Source organism: Engystomops pustulosus, chromosome 8 (assembly GCF_040894005.1).
Source record: "Engystomops pustulosus chromosome 8, aEngPut4.maternal, whole genome shotgun sequence".
Classification (NCBI taxonomy): Eukaryota; Metazoa; Chordata; class Amphibia; order Anura; family Leptodactylidae; genus Engystomops; species Engystomops pustulosus.
This window is the reverse complement of record NC_092418.1, coordinates 46982971-47003690: the sequence shown is the minus strand read 5'-3', so window position 1 is coordinate 47003690 and position 20720 is coordinate 46982971. Positions and strand designations below refer to the sequence as shown.

The 20720-nt window shown below is 43.1% G+C and overlaps 1 protein-coding gene across 2 annotated transcripts in view; it reads right to left on the bottom strand.

Moving 5' to 3' along the window:
- Positions 1 to 2773: 2773 nt before the first annotated feature.
- The window catches only part of LOC140076236 (putative methyltransferase DDB_G0268948), a 42986-nt gene continuing 25039 nt past the window's right edge, over positions 2774 to 20720 (bottom strand). Inside the window, exons 7-8 of one of the 2 annotated variants that reach the window (XM_072122752.1) lie at positions 18340 to 18477; positions 2774 to 2912 (exon numbers count right to left, since the gene is read on the bottom strand). In XM_072122752.1, coding sequence (XP_071978853.1) covers positions 2822 to 2912; positions 18340 to 18477 — 229 coding nt within the window. In that variant the 3' untranslated portion in view covers positions 2774 to 2821. The remainder of the gene's footprint in view (positions 2913 to 18339; positions 18478 to 20720) is intronic. The other variant, XM_072122753.1, reaches the window with a different exon arrangement.

Sequence of the window (20720 nt, the reverse complement as noted above, 5' to 3'; positions counted from 1 at the left end):
TGTTAGCAGTCCTGAGTGCCTTATAGTCCGCAACTCCAGTAACCCAACACAACAACAGTGGCAAATGTAAATCATTAGGGAGACACCCAGAAACTCAGAATTTATGGAGGTAGCAAGTCATATCGTCTCCCTCACAGAAACCTCTCTGTCCTCCCAAGTGGCAGTTCATATCAGGGGAAAAGACAACGAGGCTGCTGACTTCCTGAGCCACCAGCCTCTAAAGCAGGGAGAGTGGTTCCCTTTAACTATATAAATACAATAGTTTATACAGTTCAATAGAATCTCAAGGATGTAATCAAGATCAGGCCAGGACTTTTAAATTGTTACCTTCAGCAGAAAATATCACGGTGTGTTTTATCTCAGTATATACCACTGTATACCATGTCTTATACTTTGTATGTAGTCTACTGTAGACGAGATGCTCTGTATATTTTTATCTCCCTTTTCCTTAGATATATAACCGCTAATGTTTCCTGGATAAACAATGCACAGCTCTGACCTCCATTCTGTTGACAGCAATAGTATATGATGCACTTTACCAGAGGATGTTCTGTATGGAACAGAGAGATTGCTTTACTTGGCAGCAGGCATGTTTCGCACACGCACCTCGTTGTCCTGGGCCAGGTACTACGCCTGTGCTTATGTGTCGTCACCTGGTTAGATGTTGGCTTTATGGAAAGTTTAAAGGGCCTTCTAAGATTTCTGAAGCTGCCCCAAACAATTGGAGTGGCTAGAGATTGTGAGCATCTGGCCACATCAAGTGGTAATAGCTGTGTGATACTGGGATGGATGTTTGTCGTTCCCAATATGAACAGTGGTGTAACAGTGCGTTTCCATAAGCTCAAATGAGATTCTAATAGTGCTGAAGTAGACAGTATAGATCACTAGACATGTATCTGGACATCTATCGCCTTCATCAGTAGTGAGTTTGTCGTCACATTCGGCCATTTCTTTTGACCTTTCTAGTAGGTCAAAAACCTTTCCAGAACTTGAAAGTCAGTGTGAAACCCTGATCTGTATCAGTTGTATCAATTGTGTACATATCCATATACATCATTATGCTGTTTGTCTATACATATACTTCATCAAATAAAGTACAGGGACAAAGATGAATATAAAAATAAAACTACAAGTCAAATATCTAATATATACAGCTGAGTGTATTTGTGTGTATGTTTGTGTGTGTGTGTGTCTGCACTGTCACGTTTACAATTACCAACAGTTATTAACCACCATATGCAGGAGCCATTGTCTGCTGCTGCTGTGGCAGTTGAACCATGATTGGTTGCTGCTATGCCACAGGTCTTTAATATGGGCTCTGAGCTTTAATTAGTTACTATGGGCAATGAGTATAAAACAGCTTATGTATAAGGTAAGACAGATAGAGACAATGAGAGACAGGCAGGGAGAGTGAGTGACAGAGAGACAGGCAGGGAGAGTGAGTGAGTGACAGAGACTGGCAGGCAGAGTGAGTGACAGAGAGACATGCAGTGAGAGTAAATGAGAGACAGAGAGATGGACAGGGAGAGTGAGTGAGAGATAGACAGGCAGGCAGGGAATGTGAGTGAGAGACAACATTCAGCTATTTCCACCTGTCCTTGTGAAACTAGCAGACAAGTGTTTGGTTGTTGAAAAGTTTAACAGGAGTATATTCTAATCCATTTAATAACCCTCAAGCAGAATGTCATGTTTTCCCACCTGGCTGGACCCAGCATTCTGCCTGTCACCTCATGGAAGTGCATAGGCTGACACTTCTAATGCACTGCTTTACTGCTATACATGGTTATTGCAGTGCAATAGTGTGAACAAATGATCAGATGATCACTTTCTCATGCACCAAAACAGTAGAAATAAAAACAAGTTAAAAACGCACAAAAAAATAGAATTAAATAAAATGTCCTAAAAGCCCCCAACACATATAAAACAATATATAATTCATAAAAGTGAAAAAAGTAAGAAAAAAACACAACTTATTAGATATCATTGCTTCCCAAAATTCCCCAATCTATGAAAATAGAATAATAATTCCTTTATTTATATAGCGCACACAGATTACGTAGCGCTGCACAGAGCTTGCCAAATCAGACTGGGATGGAGTGACTGACATGGAACAGGGGAGCCATGGTACCTCACTATTCCTTGTAGGAGACTTCTGAGATCTGCACAGACACACAGCTCTTCTGCTAGCTACACACAAAGAGTATCACATTAGTGATGGGTTGTTCGGGAATGAGCCAGCACAAAGATCTGGCTCCTTCACGTGAACAACATAAGTTGGCTCCCCTCAGTGAGCCGATGGCTCACTTAACCCCAACCCTAAATAGCTCACCTTACTCTCTTTAACCCAATAAAATCAGGTTAGAAGGAACCAGAAGAGTCGGCTCTTCTTAGTGAGCAGAGCCTAATCCAGCTCACTAAAAAGAGCCACACATTCCATCAATGCATAACATGACCTCCCCCTCCTTCCAGAGTGAGGATCTGAAGATGTGCCATTAATGATGGCATCTACACACATCTTCCCCTCTTCCCGGCAGTGTAATTTTATGTATCAACCTATTATGCAATGCTGGTAATCTACTAAATACATCTTTAGATTTGTTGCCATGGAATAAAGATTTTATTTTAAACTGAATCACTGTCTGAAATAAACAATCAAATACAGTCATGTAGTATAACAATTTACTATAATTTTATGTAATATATAATTTTATATATCATTTACTATAATAATCATGTACTATACTATAGTCATTTCACAAACTGCATTATCTGGTTATTGCCAATGAAGACTGATTAATATTTTTTTTCTTATGATACTCAGTTACTTTGGCTTAGAAGCAAGCAAAACAACATGTTTGCACCACAGCTCAACTTCTGTTTCACTGGAAGATACTTCCATAATATCCAGGAACCTAAAGAAAAAGAAAAAAGAGCCACAAAGAGAATGTGTTTCAATTGATGGAAATCTGGCATTTTTTCATTTAGTTTACTTTCAATATACTGTAGGTGCGAAAAGATAGACATAGGGGTGGTAGTGGGAGTACTGTATGTACTTGTTTTGTGTAAGTGACTGTGCCAGTTTGTGCTGCAGCTCTAACCACATTTTTAAACAAAACAGATTTATCAGTAACTATGCTTTGTGTACATTTCATTAACCCCTTAGTGACCAATCTCAATTGTGCCTTGATGACCAAGGCCTATTTTTCAAAACCAGCATGTGTCACTTTATCCAGTAATAACGTTAGAATGCTTTAACCCAAGTGTTTTAGAGTTATATTGTGATATTTTGTACTTCAAGTTAGTGGTAAATTTTGGTTGATATATTTACGGTTAAATCAAGTTTATTAAACAAAGAAAGAAACAAACCAAATAGAAGATTATAGCAGCAGCGCTATAACAAATTTTAAAGGTAAAATCAGAGACATCAAGCACAAAATAGCACATACGGGTAAATATTTACATCATTACAAAGTCCAATTTAATGTCCATGTCCTGCAGCTAAGGGCTCCATCCTATACCACACATTGCATATTAACCAAAATCTCCTGAGGCAAGAGAACTTTAGCCACTACCCCGCTCCTACTAGCACAGGCCTACAAAAGGACTAGCCCCGGAGGCACAAATAGGATTAGGTAAGACGCAGGAGAATAGCTTTAACTTGAGGTATTAGAATATACCCGTACCTAGAGGCACAATAATAATGGAGTACGGTCATTGGGTGATGGTCTCCACACAGCAATATGGAGAGACCAACTTTCCCCTACCAACTTCAAAGGTGCCGTTTGAGACCTAGGCTAATAAGTCTGTGGTGACCCTGTGGTGTTACAACGTGCTTAAACGTAAGGGGCGTCTGAGGTGGTACCCATAAAAGGTGGGACAAAAAGGAAGTTAAGGAAAGACAGAGTGTAGCATATTATTTTTAACTTTGTTTTTACAATACTAGCATATGAACTAGCGATCATGTGATACCTGTAACTAGTCCATATTGATATACTGCAATAACCATGTATTGCAGTGCATTAGAAGTGTCAGCCTATGCACTTTCATAGGCTGATAGGCACACTGTTCGGCCCGACCCAGGGACCTTCATTGGATCCGTGACTGCAATCGCATTGGTGCCAAGAGGAAAGGGAGGGAGCTCCCTCCCTCACCAGATATGTAGATCCCGCAGACACAGCATTGACCGCGGGATCTAATAGGTTAAACAGGCCAGATCGGAATGAGTTCTGTTAGAGCAGGGTACCCGATATCGTATTTCCCGTGCAGAACAAAAAAAATGTAATTTTTTTTGTTACATCCCCCCAATTTTTTTACATTCTCCCCACATTTTAGCATGATAAAATTATTCTCTTTTAAGGAAAACTCATATGTTCATATGTCGCCATATTCTGAGAGTTATAACTTTTTTATTCCTCAATATGAAAGATCATTATTAAGGTTTGTTTATTGTGGTATAAGATAGTTTTTTACTTTTGCTATGTATGCCCTTCTAGGAAGACAGGCATATGCAGCAGGCACTATACATGCCCTTCTAAGACTTTTACATAAGTTAGCACAACTTTTTAAATTCCTCAGTTTTAAAATGAACATGAAATTTTGTATGCAAATTCCTAAAGCTGTTTAAATGATGGGAACAATTAAAACATATACTGACAACTTATAGAATTTCATCTTAGAATTATATATAAGTGTACAGGACTATGAACTCTAAAACTACAGTCACCCAACAGCCCTGCCTGCTTGTCTCGGCATCTTTTAGGCGATACAAGACAACTACAAAGATGGTCACAAATAACACAAAGCGAGCTTAACAACCTGGGGCACAACAGAGATAGCATACAAAATTTTATATACAGAAGAATAGTCAAGAACATGAGCCCGGCATTGAACCAGAAGTACATATGTATAGCAAGTGAAGTGTAGACAAGAAAGCTATCTAGAAAATATTTAACTAGCAATCAGTATAGCGCACATGGAAAATTTACCAGTAGGGAGCCTGCTTCAGGTAAGAGGGGCAGAGCTCTGAGATTTAGAGAGTTATCCTTTGCTGGTTCAGAGCAAAGTTTTCAAAGAGCGGTGCAATGTGGTTTCAACCAGCAGTCCAGCCATAGAGTACTGTTCAGACTGTCGACTGAAAAGAACAGACTGAAAGCTGTGTTATTTTGCTTTCCAGTTTAAATATGATAATTTATCCCAAAATATGTTGTTTTGCTTTTTTACCGGATGAATAGGGATTTCCAATGGAGACAATACAGTATCAGTTAATTTAGTAGGGAAATATAATCCAAAACCTGAAAAAAAATCCACAGTTTTTACTTATGTTTCTCTGCTACTGAGCCTCACACTAACACCCTTCATTTGGAGAAAAAAATTCTCCATCATACAGATAAAGTTGTGCAGCATCAGTTTCACACTACCAATGTGGGTCCTTGAATCAAAAAACACTTGGAGTCTTGTTTCCAGGACCAACAACTCTGCTGGGGACTGGACTCATCTATGATGTAAAAATCATATTTACAGACTTGAGGCTTATTGTCACACCACCAGTCAGACCACGCCAGAATACTGCATGCAATTTTGGGCCACAGTGTAGTGGAATGCTCAAGTGGGCCACATTAGGCATACTCTGGCTCTGTGAAAATGGCAGCAGGATCGGCAGCCTGGTCCCTGCTGCATCTTTACTGCATGGAAAGATCAAACTTTATCAAGGTCGCTAAAGAGAGAGAAGGAAAGGGCTTCCCCATGTGAACCCCCCCTGGCCTCTGTGCAATGTGATCATGGGGTGCTGAGGTGTTGCCATGGCAGGTGGAGGTCTCAGTGACTGCTCAAAGCTGTGTCTAATAAGCATATCTGTCAGTTTTGCACTTTGACAGTTTAATACACTATAGTACAGAAATACTGCAATGTATTGTATGAAGGAGCATTGTATCCAAAAAGTATGTCCCCCTAGTGGGACATTAAAAAAATTAAAATACAGTTTAAAAATTAATAAAATAGATAATAAAATAAAAAAGCACGCCTAAAATCACCCTTTTATCATAGGTAACTATATAGTGTCTTAAAATTTAATTAAATAAATAAAAACACATAATGGTTATTGTCACATCCATAGCGACCTTGGATAAGCTGAGTGTATGTTTGTGTATATGTGTGGAATGTGTGGTATATGTAGGAATCTGGACCATCACCAAAATTTGCACAGCTGCTCCCTTTGACTCAATGAACGTCTTTGTGGCAAAATTTCCACCCCATGTTTTTTAGAATATACTTATAAACCACGATATACAGGAGCCATTGTCTGCTGGCTTCTGTAGCAGTTAACAACCAATCATAGCTCAGGTTGTATTTTGTCACAGGTCATTAATATGAGTCCTGAGCTTTGATTGGTTACTACAGGCAACGGGTATAAGACAACTTATGTATGACGTAATATGTAAAGTTATATGTGAGTTAATATGATAGATGTACAGATATAGAGAGACAGAGAGAGAGAGAGAGAGGCGGGCAGGGAGAGACTGAGAAGCAGTTGGAGAGAGAAAGAGGTTGAGAGAGACACAAAGGGAGAGACACACAGAGTGAGAGACAAAGTCAGTGTCAGTATTTGAACCGGCGTCCTGTGGCCGTTCTAGTCGGGTTCTTTGAGCTTTTTTGCCTGATTGTTTTATAACTATTTTTTTGTTGCTGGTGTTTCTGCATTACCTTCTTGTGTTTTTAGGTCTCTGCTGTAGTAATGTGTATTATCCTATCAGGAGTATTCGGGCTCCATTTAAGGCTAGTTTGTCATTCAGTATTTGCTAGGTATTGTTGTATCTGCAGCTTATCCCTGGCTTTGTTCTGTAGGAATATCTATACTTACTAAGTAGCTTGTTTCTTTGACTTCTGGTATTCAATCACATTTCTGTCTGTTCCCCTTTTAGTGAGTGTGAGAGAAACATACTATAAAGTCATAAGCCAAGTTTCATTAAAACAGAATTCTGCTTAGTTGTATCAGTAGTGGGAAGCCAAAAGGACAGGTGGGTCCTTAACTGAACAGAAAATGTAGAAATCTTTAATTAAACTTTTTTCTCTGTCAGATCTACACTTGGTTCAAATAACCCCACCCACATGTGTCACCCCTAAACCTACTTCCAGCGCATAGCATCCAACCGTCCCGGATTTGGGAGGACAGTCCCAGTTTTTTACCTCTGTGCCACCATCCCAGACATTCGGGAGAATGTCCTGGATATTCCTGCTTTGTCCCGCGGTTGTCACGTCTTCATGTACCGTCTGCTGCGCTTGTCCCGCCCCCGAGTTCCACCTCCTGTTCAGGACACTCTAGCTCACACTCTGGCTGCTACCGTAAATCAAGGAGGTGTGATAAACTGAATTTTATCACCACCAGCCGGGCTGTGCTGTCTTTTAGCCCAGCCCAGCAACTCCCTCAGCACTAGTACGGCCCGCCCCTCCTGTGTAACAATGCTGCGTGCAAGATAGAGAAGAGGACACGATAATAATAATAATATAATAATAATCTTTATTTATATAGCGCCATCAAATTCCGTAGCGCTTTACAAATCATAGGGGACATATACAACTATATTACATTACAAAGAACAAACAGTCATATGGAACAATAGGAGTGAGGGCCCTGCTCACAAGAGCTTACAGTCTTATGAGGATGAGGAGGTGACACAAGAGGTTGTATAATGGTCCAGCCATTCTTTATAAGGGAACAATATAAAATAATTTAATAAATAATTTACTAAACAAACACGATAATCACCCTGACACAGTGCAAGAAGAGTGAAGTTATAAGTTGGGGGACAGGAGGTCACAATGTAATAAGCAGGAGGCCACAATGTGGGAAGCAGGAGGCCACAATGTGGGAGACAGAAGGCCACAATGTGGGGCAGAAGGTCACAATGTGGGGGACAGGACGCCATAATGTGGGGGACAGGAGGCCACAATATAGAGGACAGGAGACCACAATGTGGGGGACAAGAGGCCACAATGTGGGGGACAGGTGGCCACAATGTGGGGGACCGTAGGCCACAATGAAGAATGCAGGAGGTCACATAGTGGAGGACAAGAGGCCACGCTGTGGTCTCTTGTGGACAAGAGGTCTACTCTGTGTTGTCTATATGGTGCTTACATTTTGACATGGATTTTAAACTATGAAATAAAGAAAATCAAGTTTTTATGCATCTTCCGTGATCATGCTGGATTTCTCTTGGGTGTGAATTTTCTACTTTAAGTCTTACATGTTTTTTCCGTGCACCTGGAAGATTGCTGAGTGAACCAGGATGGTGAGCTGGTTTGTTGGACCACAAAGGATAATACCACATCCCTTTTCTAGTCCTGACATGATTTCCCCTACATTGCTCTACCATCAGAATCATGCATGGTAAACCAGGGGCAGTTACTCCTACATCCAGAACCCGTTACTGTGGTAACCTAATATTTTTCTCAGGGTTTTTCATATTTTGGACACTGGTCTGTTGTAGTTTTGGGACTCCTCTAGTCCCCCTAGATACATATGCACCTCTTCCAATCCCCTTAGATATGTATACACTCTATATGCATCTTCTTTTGCCATTTATTATTTTGTACTTATATATATATATCTCTTGTGTGTCTTGGTTTTTAGTATGTCTACTCTCCACTATCCTAATCTGACCATTTTACTGTGAATATTGTGGCTAAAAAGGAGAAAAGCGCTTTTGCTATGGTCTGGCTTCTAACTGAATGATGTGCCAGATCTCTATTGGAGGGTAAAGAATTTTAATGGAGTGTCTACAACTAATTTATGAACCTTTTTCACTTTATCTATGTATTCCAGCTCGAATGATTAGGATTAGAGATGAGCGAGCACTAAAATGCTCGGGTACTCGTTATTCGAGACGAACTTTTCCCGATGCTCGAGTGCTCGTTTCGAGTAACGAGCCCCATTGAAGTCAATGGGAGACTCGAGCATTTTTCAAGGGGACCAAGGCTCTGCACAGGGAAGCTTGGCCAAACACCTGGGAACCTCAGAAAAGGATGGAAACACCACGGAAATGGACAGGAAACAGCAGGGGCAGCATGCATGGATGCCTCTGAGGCTGCTTAAATGCACCATTATGCCAAAATTATGGGCAACAGCATGGCCATGACAGAGTGACAGAATGAAGCTAGATAGCATCTAAAACATCCAATAATTGACCCTGACACTATAGGGGACGGCATGCAGAGGCAGCGGCAGCAGCGGAAGGCTAGAGAGTGGCATGGCGACATACCCTAAATGGACTCAGGCTTCAAACCAATGGGTAGCAGAGAGGAACCAAAGGAGGTGAGCAAGAAGCTCTCAAATAATATTGGTACATGATAAAAGTTTGCCAGTATATTTTGTGGATTACACAGCAGGGTGGCGACAAAGTTAACATGGAAGCCATGAAAACAATCCAAAATTCTGCCTGACACAGCTCGTTTGATAAGGGGACGATGTATGGAGGCAGTGAACTAGTAGTAGATTAAAGGTGCTGCAGTTAAAACTATGTTAGTTGGTTCTTGGCATGGAGCTGGCGCTCCGCTGCCAGGCGAGCTTTCGCCAATCCAAGCCCCTGTCTCTAGGCTACTCCCCAAACAGCACTTCTAAGAACCTTTCGGATAAGATCAAGTGTAGTAGCGTTCTTATAAGTTTGGGATATGGCGGGTGAGGGGAATGTACACATCTGCGCAAGAAGCGCTGAAATAATATCCGTAAATGAAAAAAGTTTTCCAGTATATTTTGTGGCTTACACAGCAGGGTGGCGACAAAGTTAACAAGTTTGATGTGGAATGCCCTGCAATAGCTCTTGGGCGGTGTGCCTTTTATCACCTAGGCTCAGCAGTTTGAGCACCGCCTGCTGTCGCTTAGCAACGGCACTGCTGCTGTGCCTAGAGCTACCGACTGATGGCGCCATGCCCACGGATGGTAATTCAGAGGAGGAGGAGGTGGAGGAGGGGTGGGAGGATTTGGAGGTATAGTAGGCCTTTGAGACCTGGACCGAGGTAGGCCCCGCAATCCTCTGCGTCGGCAGTATATGACCAGCCCCAGGGTCAGACTCGGTCCCAGCCTGCACCAAGTTAAGTGTAGTAGCGTTCTTATAAGTTTGGGATATGGCGGGTGAGGGGAATGTAAACAGATGCGCAAGAAGCGCATGATGCGCATGGAGCTGGCGCTCCGCTGCCAGGCGAGCTTTCGCCAATCCAAGCCCCTGTCTCTAGGCTACTCCCCAAACAGCACTTCTAAGAACCTTCTGTATAAGATCAAGTGTAGTAGCGTTCTTATAAGTTTAGGATATGGCGGGTGAGGGGAATGTAAACAGATGCGCAAGAAGCGCTGAAATAATATCCGTAAATGGTAAAAGTTTGCCAGTGTATTTTGGGGATTACACAGCAGGGTGGCGACAAAGTTAACAACTTTGATGTGGAATCCATGAAAACAACCCAAATTTCGGCCTGACAAACCTCGTTTGATAAAGGGACGATGTATGGAGGCAGCTATATGGACGACTTTTGGAGGTAGCAATGGAGACAACGTGTGGAGGCTGCTATGGAGACAATTCAATTTGGATAGTGCCTGTATGTGGCAGTCCAAAAAATTTTTCAAACCAGAGGAGCAGGTAGGTGGCCCTCCAGAAAAATGGAATAGATTGAGTGCCTGTATGTGGCAGTCCAAAAAAGTTTTTAAACCAGAGGAGCAGGTAGGTGGCCCTCCAGAAAAATGGAATAGATTGAGTGCCTGTATGTGGCAGTCCCAAAAAATTGTTTAAAACAGAGGACCGGAAAGGTGGCCCTCCAGAAAAATTGAATAGATTGAGTGCCTGTATGTGGCACTCCCAAAAATTGTTTAAAACAGAGGACCGTGTCGGTGGCCCTCCAGAAAAATTAAATGCATAAAGTACTATACCTAGAGCCAGTGGGCCCTGTCAAAAAACAGCCAGTTTCCTCTGCTTTACTGTAGAAAGAGGAGGAGAAGGAGGAAAATGAGGAGGAGGAGGAGTGGATAAATTATTCAGGTTGAGCTTCCTTCACCTGCTGGAGATTTGAAATTAGGAGAAATCCATGCTTTATTCATCTTGATAAGCGTCAGCCTGTCAGCGCTGTCAGTCGACAGGCGTGTACGCTTATCGGTGATGATGCCACCAGCTGCACTGAAAACCCGCTCTGACAAGACGCTAGCGGCAGGGCAGGCAAGAACCTCCAAGGCGTAGAGCGCCAGTTCGTGCCACATGTCCAGCTTTGAAACCCAGTAGTTGTAGGGAGCTGTGTGATCATTTAGGACGATGGTATGGTCAGCTACGTACTCCCTCACCATCTTTCTGTAAAGATCAGCCCTACTCTGCCGAGACTGGGGACAGGTGACAGTGTCTTGCTGGGGTGACATAAAGCTGGCAAAAGCCTTGTAAAGCGTACCCTTGCCAGTGCTGGACAAGCTGCCTGCTCGCCTACTCTCCCTCACTACTTGTCCCGCAGAACTACGCACTCTGCCGCTAGCGCTGTCAGAAGGGAAATACTGTTTCAGCTTGTGCACCAGGGCCTGCTGGTATTCATGCATTCTCACACTCCTTTCCTCTCCAGGGATGAGAGTGGAAAGATTTTGCTTGTACCGTGGGTCCAGGAGAGTGAACACCCAGTAATCGGTGCTGGAATAAATTCTTTGAACGCGAGGGTCACGGGATAGGCAGCCTAGCATGAAATCTGCCATATGCGCCAGAGTACCAACGCGTAAGAATTCACTCCCCTCACTGGCCTGACTGTCCATTTCCTCCTCCTCCAACTCCTCTTCTTCTGCCCATACACGCTCAACAGTGTAGGACTCAACAATGGTCCCCTCTTGTGTCTCGCCAACATTCTCCTCCTCTTCCTCCTCATCCTCCTCCACCTCCACCTCCTCCGATATGCGCTGAGAAACAGACCTAAGGGTGCTTTGGCTATCAACAAGGGAATCTTCTTCCCCTGTCTCTTGTGAGGAGCGCAAAGCTTCCGACTTCATGCTGACCAGAGAGTTTTTCAACAGGCCAAGCAGCGGGATGGTGAGGCTGATGATGGCGGCATCGCCACTGAACATCTGTGTTGACTCCTCAGGGTGCGTTCACACGTTGCAGTTAAAACTGCATCGCAATCAGCTTTGTGGTGGTTTTAGGTGCAGTTTTGTCAATTGAACAGGTGAAAGACATGAACTGAACGAGTGAATTTGATTTTGAAGGGGAAACCTGCTCCACAAATGTCATTCACCCATTCAGTTCATGTCTTTCACCTGTTCAATTGACAAAACTGCACCTAAAACCACCTCAAAGCTGATTGCGATGCAGTTTTAACTGCAACGTGTGACCGCACCCTCAAAGTTACTCAGCACCTGACAGATATCAGACATCCACGTCCACTCCTCATTGTAGACTTGAGGAAGCTGACTGACCTGACTACCAGTTCTGGTGGAAGTTGACATCTGGCAGTCTACAATCGCTCGGCGCTGCTGGTAAACTCTGGATAACATGGTCAGTGTTGAATTCCACCTCGTGGGCACGTCGCACAACAGTCGGTGAGCGGGCAGTTGGAGGCGGCGCTGCGCTGCCCTGAGAGTGGCAGCATCTGTGCTGGACTTCCTGAAATGCGCACAGATGCGGCGCACCTTCGTGAGCAAATCAGACAGATTGGGGTATGTCTTGAGGAAACGCTGAACTATCAGATTTAACACATGGGCCAGGCATGGCACATGTGTCAGTCTGCCGAGTTGCAGAGCCGCCACCAGGTTACGGCCGTTGTCACACACAACCATGCCTGGCTTCAGGTTCAGCGGTGCCAGCCACAGATCAGTCTGCGCCGTGATGCCCTGTAATAGTTCTTGGGCGGTGTGCCTTTTATCGCCTAGGCTCAGCAGTTTGAGCACCGCCTGCTGTCGCTTAGCGACGGCACTGCTGCTGTGCCTAGAGCTACCGACTGATGGCGCCATGCCCACGGATGGTCGTTCGGAGGAGGAGGTGGAGGAGGGGTGGGAGGAGGAGGAGGCATAGTAGGCCTCAAACACCTGGACCGAGGTAGGCCCCGCAATCCTCGGCGTCGGCAGTATATGACCAGCCGCAGGGTCACACTCGGTCCCAGCCTCCACCAAGTTAACCCAATGTGCCGTCAGAGATATATAGTGGCCCTGCCCGGCAGCACTCGTCCACGTGTCCGTGGTCAGGTGGACCTTGTCAGAAACGGCGTTGGTCAGGGCACGGATTATGTTGTCTGACACGTGCTGGTGCAGGGCTGGGACGGCACATCGGGAAAAGTAGTGGCGGCTGGGGACCGAATACCGAGGGGCGGCCGCCGCCATGAGGCTGCGAAAGGCCTCGGTCTCTACTAGCCTATAGGGCAGCATCTCCAGGCTTAGCAATCTGGAAATGTGCACATTAAGGGCTTGGGCGTGCGGGTGGGTTGCACTATATTTGCGTTTCCGCTCCAGCGTCTGGGGTATGGAGAGCTGAACGCTGGTGGATGCTGTGGAGGATCGTGGAGGTGACGATGGGGTTTTTGTGGCAGGGTCCTGGGCAGGGGGCTGACTATCAGCTGACACAGGGGAAGGAGCAGTGGTGTGCACGGCCGGAGGTGAACGCGCTTGTTGCCACTGAGTGGGGTGTTTAGCATTCATATGCCTGCGCATACTGGTGGTAGTTAAGCTAGTAGTGGTGGAACCCCTGCTGATCCTGGTTTGGCAAATGTGGCACACCACAGTCCGTCGGTCATCCGGTGTTTCCTTAAAGAACCTCCAGACTTCTGAAAATCTAGCCCTCGCCGCAGGAGCCCTCGCCACGGGAGCTTCACTAGTTGACACATTTGGCGCTGATGCACCAGCTCTGGCCCTGCCTCTCCGTCTGGCCCCACCACTGCCTCTTCCAACCTGTTCTGGTCGAGGACTCTCCTCCGTCTCAGAAGCACTGTGTTCACCCGGCCTCTCAACCCAGCTTGGGTCTGTCACCTCATCATCCTCCGATCCCTCAGTCTGCTCCCCCCTCGGACTTCCTGCCCTGACAACAACTTCCCCACTGTCTGACAACCGTGTCTCCTCATCGTCGGACACCTCTTTACACACTTCTTCCACTACGTCAACAAGGTCATCATCACCCACAGACTGCGACTGGTGGAAAACCTGGGCATCGGAAAATTGCTCATCAGCAACCGGACAAGTGGTTTGTGACTGTGGGAAGGGTCCAGAAAACAGTTCCTCAGAGTATGCCGGTTCAAATGGCAAATTTTGCTGGGAGGGGGCAGACTGGGGGGGAGGAGGCTGAGGTGCAGGAGCTGGAGGAGTGCCGATTTCGGTGACATGGGTGGACTGCGTGGAAGACTGACTGGTGGACAAATTGCTCGAAGCATTGTCGGCAATCCACGACATCACCTGTTCGCACTGTTCTGGCCTCAACAGTGCTCTACCACGAGTCCCAGTAACTTCAGACATGAACCTAGGGAGTGTAGCTCTGCGGCGTTCCCCTGCTCCCTCATAAGCAGGTGGTGTCTCACCCCGCCCAGGACCACGGCCTCTGACCCCTGCAGTAGTTGGACGCCCACGTCCCCGCCCTCGTCCTCTACCCCTAGCCCTCGGGTTAAACATTTTGAAAATGAGAGTTATAACTTGTATTTTTTTTTTAACTTTTTTTTTTTTAACTTTTTTTTTTTTTTTGTGTTTTTTAGTTTTTAAAACCAAACGATGCTATCCTATTGCTATGGCTATTTTCTAGCCAAGTATTACAGCACACTACTATGCCAGATGAGATGACGCTGAGTTATGAAAAAAATAAACGTAAAATAAAAAAGGAAATGGCAGACTGTGCCTAGTTGAAATACAACCCCGGGCCCTAATAAATTTTCCCACTTCGGTCTTTGCGATGGATATGTGCGTCACTAAAACACAGTGGTCGCAAGTCTGACTCCAAATTGCTCCCAATTTGATAGTAGATGCACTGCAGCAAGTACAGCCACCAGCAGATCAACCAGAAATCAAATATATATAACGCTACTGTAGGCGTAATTAAGACGTTTGTATTCTCCTATGGCTATTTTCTAGCCAAGTATTACAGCACACTACTATGCCAGATGAGATGACGCTGAGTTATGAAAAAAATAAACGTAAAATAAAAAAGGAAATGGCAGACTGTGCCTAGTTGAAATACAACCCCGGGCCCTAATAAATTTTCCCACTTCGGTCTTTGCGATGGATATGTGCGTCACTAAAACACAGTGGTCGCAAGTCTCACTCCAAATTGCTCCCAATTTGATAGTAGATGCACTGCAGCAAGTACAGCCACCAGCAGATCAACCAGAAATCAAATATATATAACGCTACTGTAGGCGTAATTAAGACGTTTGTATTCTCCTATGGCTATTTTCTAGCCAAGTATTACAGCACACTACTATGCCAGATGAGATGACGCTGAGTTATGAAAAAAATAAACGTAAAATAAAAAAGGAAATGGCAGACTGTGCCTAGTTGAAATACAACCCCGGGCCCTAATAAATTTTCCCACTTCGGTCTTTGCGATGGATATGTGCGTCACTAAAACACAGTGGTCGCAAGTCTGACTCCAAATTGCTCCCAATTTGATAGTAGATGCACTGCAGCAAGTACAGCCACCAGCAGATCAACCAGAAATCAAATATATATAACGCTACTGTAGGCGTAATTAAGACGTTTGTATTCTCCTATGGCTGTTTTCTAGCCAAGTATTACAGCACACTACTATGCCAGATGAGATGACGCTGAGTTATGAAAAAAATAAACGTAAAATAAAAAAGGAAATGGCAGACTGTGCCTAGTTGAAATACAACCCCGGGCCCTAATAAATTTTCCCACTTCGGTCTTTGCGATGGATATGTGCGTCACTAAAACACAGTGGTCGCAAGTCTGACTCCAAATTGCTCCCAATTTGATAGTAGATGCACTGCAGCAAGTACAGCCACCAGCAGATCAACCAGAAATCAAATATATATAACGCTACTGTAGGCGTAATTAAGACGTTTGTATTCTCCTATGGCTATTTTCTAGCCAAGTATTACAGCACACTACTATGCCAGATGAGATGACGCTGAGTTATGAAAAAAATAAACGTAAAATAAAAAGAAACTGGCAGACTGTGCCTAATTGAAATACAACCCCGGGCCCTAATAAATTTTCCCACTTCGGTCTTTGCGATGGATATGTGCGTCACTAAAACACAGTGGTCGCAAGTCTGACTCCAAATTGCTCCCAATTTGATAGTAGATGCACTGCAGCAAGTACAGCCACCAGCAGATCAACCAGAAATCAAATATATATAACGCTACTGCAGGCGTAATAAAGACGTTTGTATTCTCCTATGGCTATTTTCTAGCCAAGTATTACAGCACACTACTATGCCAGATGAGATGACGCTGAGTTATGAAAAAAATAAACGTAAAATAAAAAGAAACTGGCAGACTGTGCCTAATTCTACTCAAACCCCTAATAAATTTTCCCACTTTGGTGTTTGAGGTGGATATGTGTGTCACTAAGAGCTAAACACAACGGTAGCAAGTCCCCCTGCTAATTCCTCACAATATGGTACTAGCTGCAAATAAAAAAAAAAAAAAAATTATAACGTTATTGTAGCCCTAAGAAGGGCTGTTGGGTTCTTTAAGAATCACTCCTGCCTAACAGTAAGCTAATAGAACACCCTAACGCTTTCCCTGAGCAGCAGCAGCTCTCTCCCTAGCGGCATCCAGACAGAGAATGATCCGAGCAGCGCGGGCAGCGGCTAGTCTATCCCAGGGTCACCTGATCTGGCCAGCCAACCACTGCTATCGACGTGTAAGGGTACCACGTCATGCTGGGTGGAGTGCAGAGTCTCCTGGCTTGTGATTGGCTCTGTTTCTGGCCGCCAAAAAGCAAAACGGCGGGAGCTGCCATTTTCTCGAGCGGGCGAAATACTCGTCCGAGCAACGAGCAGTTACGAGTACGCTAATGCTCGATCGAGCATCAAGCTCGGACGAGTATGTTCGCTCATCTCTAATTAGGATCTCTCATGGATCTCTTCATAAGTTTCATCTATGAGTATTCGTGGACCAAACAATTTTTTGGGTTTATTTAAATGAGTAACCCCCTCTTTTTTTCTTCCTGGGATTTAGTTTATGGACATTAATGAACTTTAGGAGGAAGAGAGTGGCATCTCTCTTCCTTCCCTTTTTGTGCTTTTTTTCATGGTTTATATGATTCATGTTGCCGACTCCCCTCTATACCAATCAGTGTGCCTCGATATGTTAGGTACTAATGATTTGGGTGTATTGTTCTCAGCTATGGCATCCCATCATAGAGGTTATAGATATGGGTGTGATTAAATTCAGAGTTACTTCCATATACATGTCGACCATTGATGTTAGAAACGCTCATTCAGGTGATGCACATAAGGTATGGTGAGGTAAGGTTTTTTATTGTAAATAAATTAAGGCAGTTCGCGGTTATTTACTGGTTAATGGTACCATCTATATTGGTTGATTTTTGGATTTTCATATTCATGTTCGTACTTTATATTCTCCACACATTTATATATTTACTCTCATATTCTTTCCTGTTTGTATTGTTAATGCTACAGGGAATAACAATACTCATAAACACTTGGGGAGGCTGTGTAATACTGGGGGAATGCTGTGTATAGCGGGGGGAGACTGTGTAATACTGAGGGAAGGCTGTGTATAGTAGGGGGAGGCTGTGTATACTGAGGAGGTTGTGTATAAAGGGGGAGGCTGTGTATAATGCAGGAGGTTGTGTACACTTGGGGAGTACTTTATATAGTTTAATTTGTGAATATGTATATGGGTGCTGTTATAAATAAATAAGGGGAACTTTATATAAATCAGGTACGTATATAAATTAGTAGGGTGCTGTAGTTCAGGGCTTGTGGTATATATAATACATTATACTATAATTTATTCAGGGGAATATATAAAGGATGTTTTATGTGGAGAATAGTGTGTTCTGTCATATTGTGAGGATAATATATATTTAGGAACATGCTCCATTATGCTGTAAGTGACTGTGGGTTTTTTAGGGGCGCAGTGCTGCAGGTAGCTCAAGACATTTGAATGTGACTTCAGCAGAAATAATGCATGGGCGGGAGAAATCGTAAAGAAGTCCTTTTCCTGATTTGGCATTTCATCACCTATGTACTAAATGTCACTAATGTTTGTGTCATTGACAGACTACTAGTGTTGCAGGTGGGCAGCATTTTCAATTTTTTGGCTCAGGCTTCAAAAATGCTAGAATCGCCCCTGCGCCACAGACATCTGCGGGCATTTAAAACCATAGAACATTGAAAGCTCCTCTGATTAGCATTTACATTCCAATACCTTTTTTCTATTGCCTTTATATAATCCTTTGCGTTTTCAGGTTCAAGTCTATGATAAATCCGGAACGCTGATAAGGTTTGGCAAAAACCAATTATATCTCCCACAGATATTCTGGTCTTCGTAACTATGTCAACAATCCTATAATAGATATAGAGTGCTTATATATTATCATCCATTTTTTTCATACAAGTTATTAATCAAACATCCAAAAATATATGATTTATAAGATCTACTGCACTTCTAGAGCCCCACGGAAAATCCACAAAATACATATTTATCACAAAATTTTGAAAACAACATTAACTTACCACAATAAATTTACCGGGCATTCAGATCTCAGGAAATAAATGGTATTGTTTATGTAATGAAAAGTTATACATTTTTCCAATATGCTTTATGTATCAGTTTCCCATGGTTTTCTAGATCTGTGCCGGCAGTCCATTCATAAATTAACCTCTTCAGGACCCCATTTTTCAAATCTGCCCTGTGTCACTATAAGTGGTTATAGCCTTGGAACAGTTTAACATATCCAGGGTACTTCGAGATGGTTTTCTCTTGACACAGTGTCCTTTAAATTAGTAAAAAAATTTGGATGATATATTTTGTCTTTAGTTATGAAAAAAACGTAAATTTGGCAAAAATGTTGAAAAATTCTTCATTTTCAAAATTCAAAATCCCAAATGTTTGCTTTATGTTGGCATATTTTTCTTTTAAATCCACATATTTTACTAGAATTTCATGAGGCTTAGAATTTGGGTGACATTATTTGAAAAATCACCAAACCCTGTATTTTAATGGACCTGCTCAACTTTCAATTAGCTGTGAGAGGCTTAAGAAATAGCAAGACTCGTAAAGTATCCCAAAATGGAAACTACAGCACTCAACGTATGAAAAACCACTTTTGAAAAGTTTGTTAGGATTTTAAAGGATTAAAACAAAATGGAGGGGCAGTCTACAAGTTGTAATATTTTTGGACAATACATTCATTACGGGCAAAAAAATCAAACATTCGCAATGGATTAAATGACATAAATGTCCACAAAGTTTGATACCTAATTTTTCAAGAGTTTGCCAATACCCCATATGTGGTGCTTACCTTCTCTATGGGCACACGGCCAGGCATAGAATGAAAGGAGCGCCTGTTTTATTTATTTATTTATATTAAAAATATTTGTAACTTATTTTAACTTTTTTTACTTTATACAAACTTCAAAGAGCAATGGTCCAATCACTGGTTCAAGTCCAAGATACTGCACTACTAATGCATTTTGGAGCAGGCACGGAAGGCAGGCACTTGGTAGACCTCGTGGCTGCCCTGAAGAGGATCAGATCTCCTGGATCCCAAGGGGTTAGCACTCGTGTTCAGAGACGACTTCGACCGTGTTTGTTTAAGCACAGTGTCAGCTGTGATATACCTGCTGCTTTTGGTGCCGGGTCTGATTGTGACCCGTTGTTAGAAGCTTGATGTAATAGCACGTCCGGGCGCAGAAAGTACTTTTCCCACACTTGGACATATTATCACGTCCAGTTGTGGGAAGAGGTTAATTCCAGTGGAAAAAAAAATTCTGTCCACAAAAGCGGACACAAATTCTGATTCAAAGCACTGATTACTATTCATGACCTCCAACCAGCTGAGAATGTTTAAGACATCACATGACTATGGGCAGATTTCTATTCACTGAAAACAAACTAGTAAACTTGCATGACAGCAAGCAGAGATCTACAAAACATTGGATTTGATACAGCATGTTAGTGGAAAATTATTTAACTTTTTAAGTATACACACCAAGGATTTTATATTCCTCAAATTGCACAGATTAACCTATAAAACTACATTTACAATATGATTCAATGTTGGTTAATTTTTCACAAAAATAATGATGTTGGTTGGATGCACTTCCTATATGTTTTACTTATATGCAACATCCACTGCAAAATCTATATTTAGAGGTGGACACAGAATTCAGATGAGTATGTCTGGTACTTAGCCATGGCCGTTGTTCTTTAGAACACCAGACTTAAAGACAAACTCTGTCTCAGCCACAATGCCTAGCTACATGTTTTTTAATGGTTTTACACCATTTTAGGCGGTTTCAGAAAAGGTCTCAGTAAAGATAGGTGAGGCATCACAGGAAAAAGTCATTGAGCTAGCTCAATTATTAGATGCTTCAAAGCAAGACTGGAAACCTTTACACCAGACCACATCAGCTTTATCGTCAAACATCAGACAGTGGCAAATGTGATGCAGGACGAGGAGTAGGCAGACATTGGCATTGGCTAGAGTGCTGTCTTTGTATAGGCTAGGAGGGGCACAGGTTTGAATGGCACCCACACTTTGAAGGCAGTACGGTGCTCAGAAATCACCAACAGTAAATATGTCC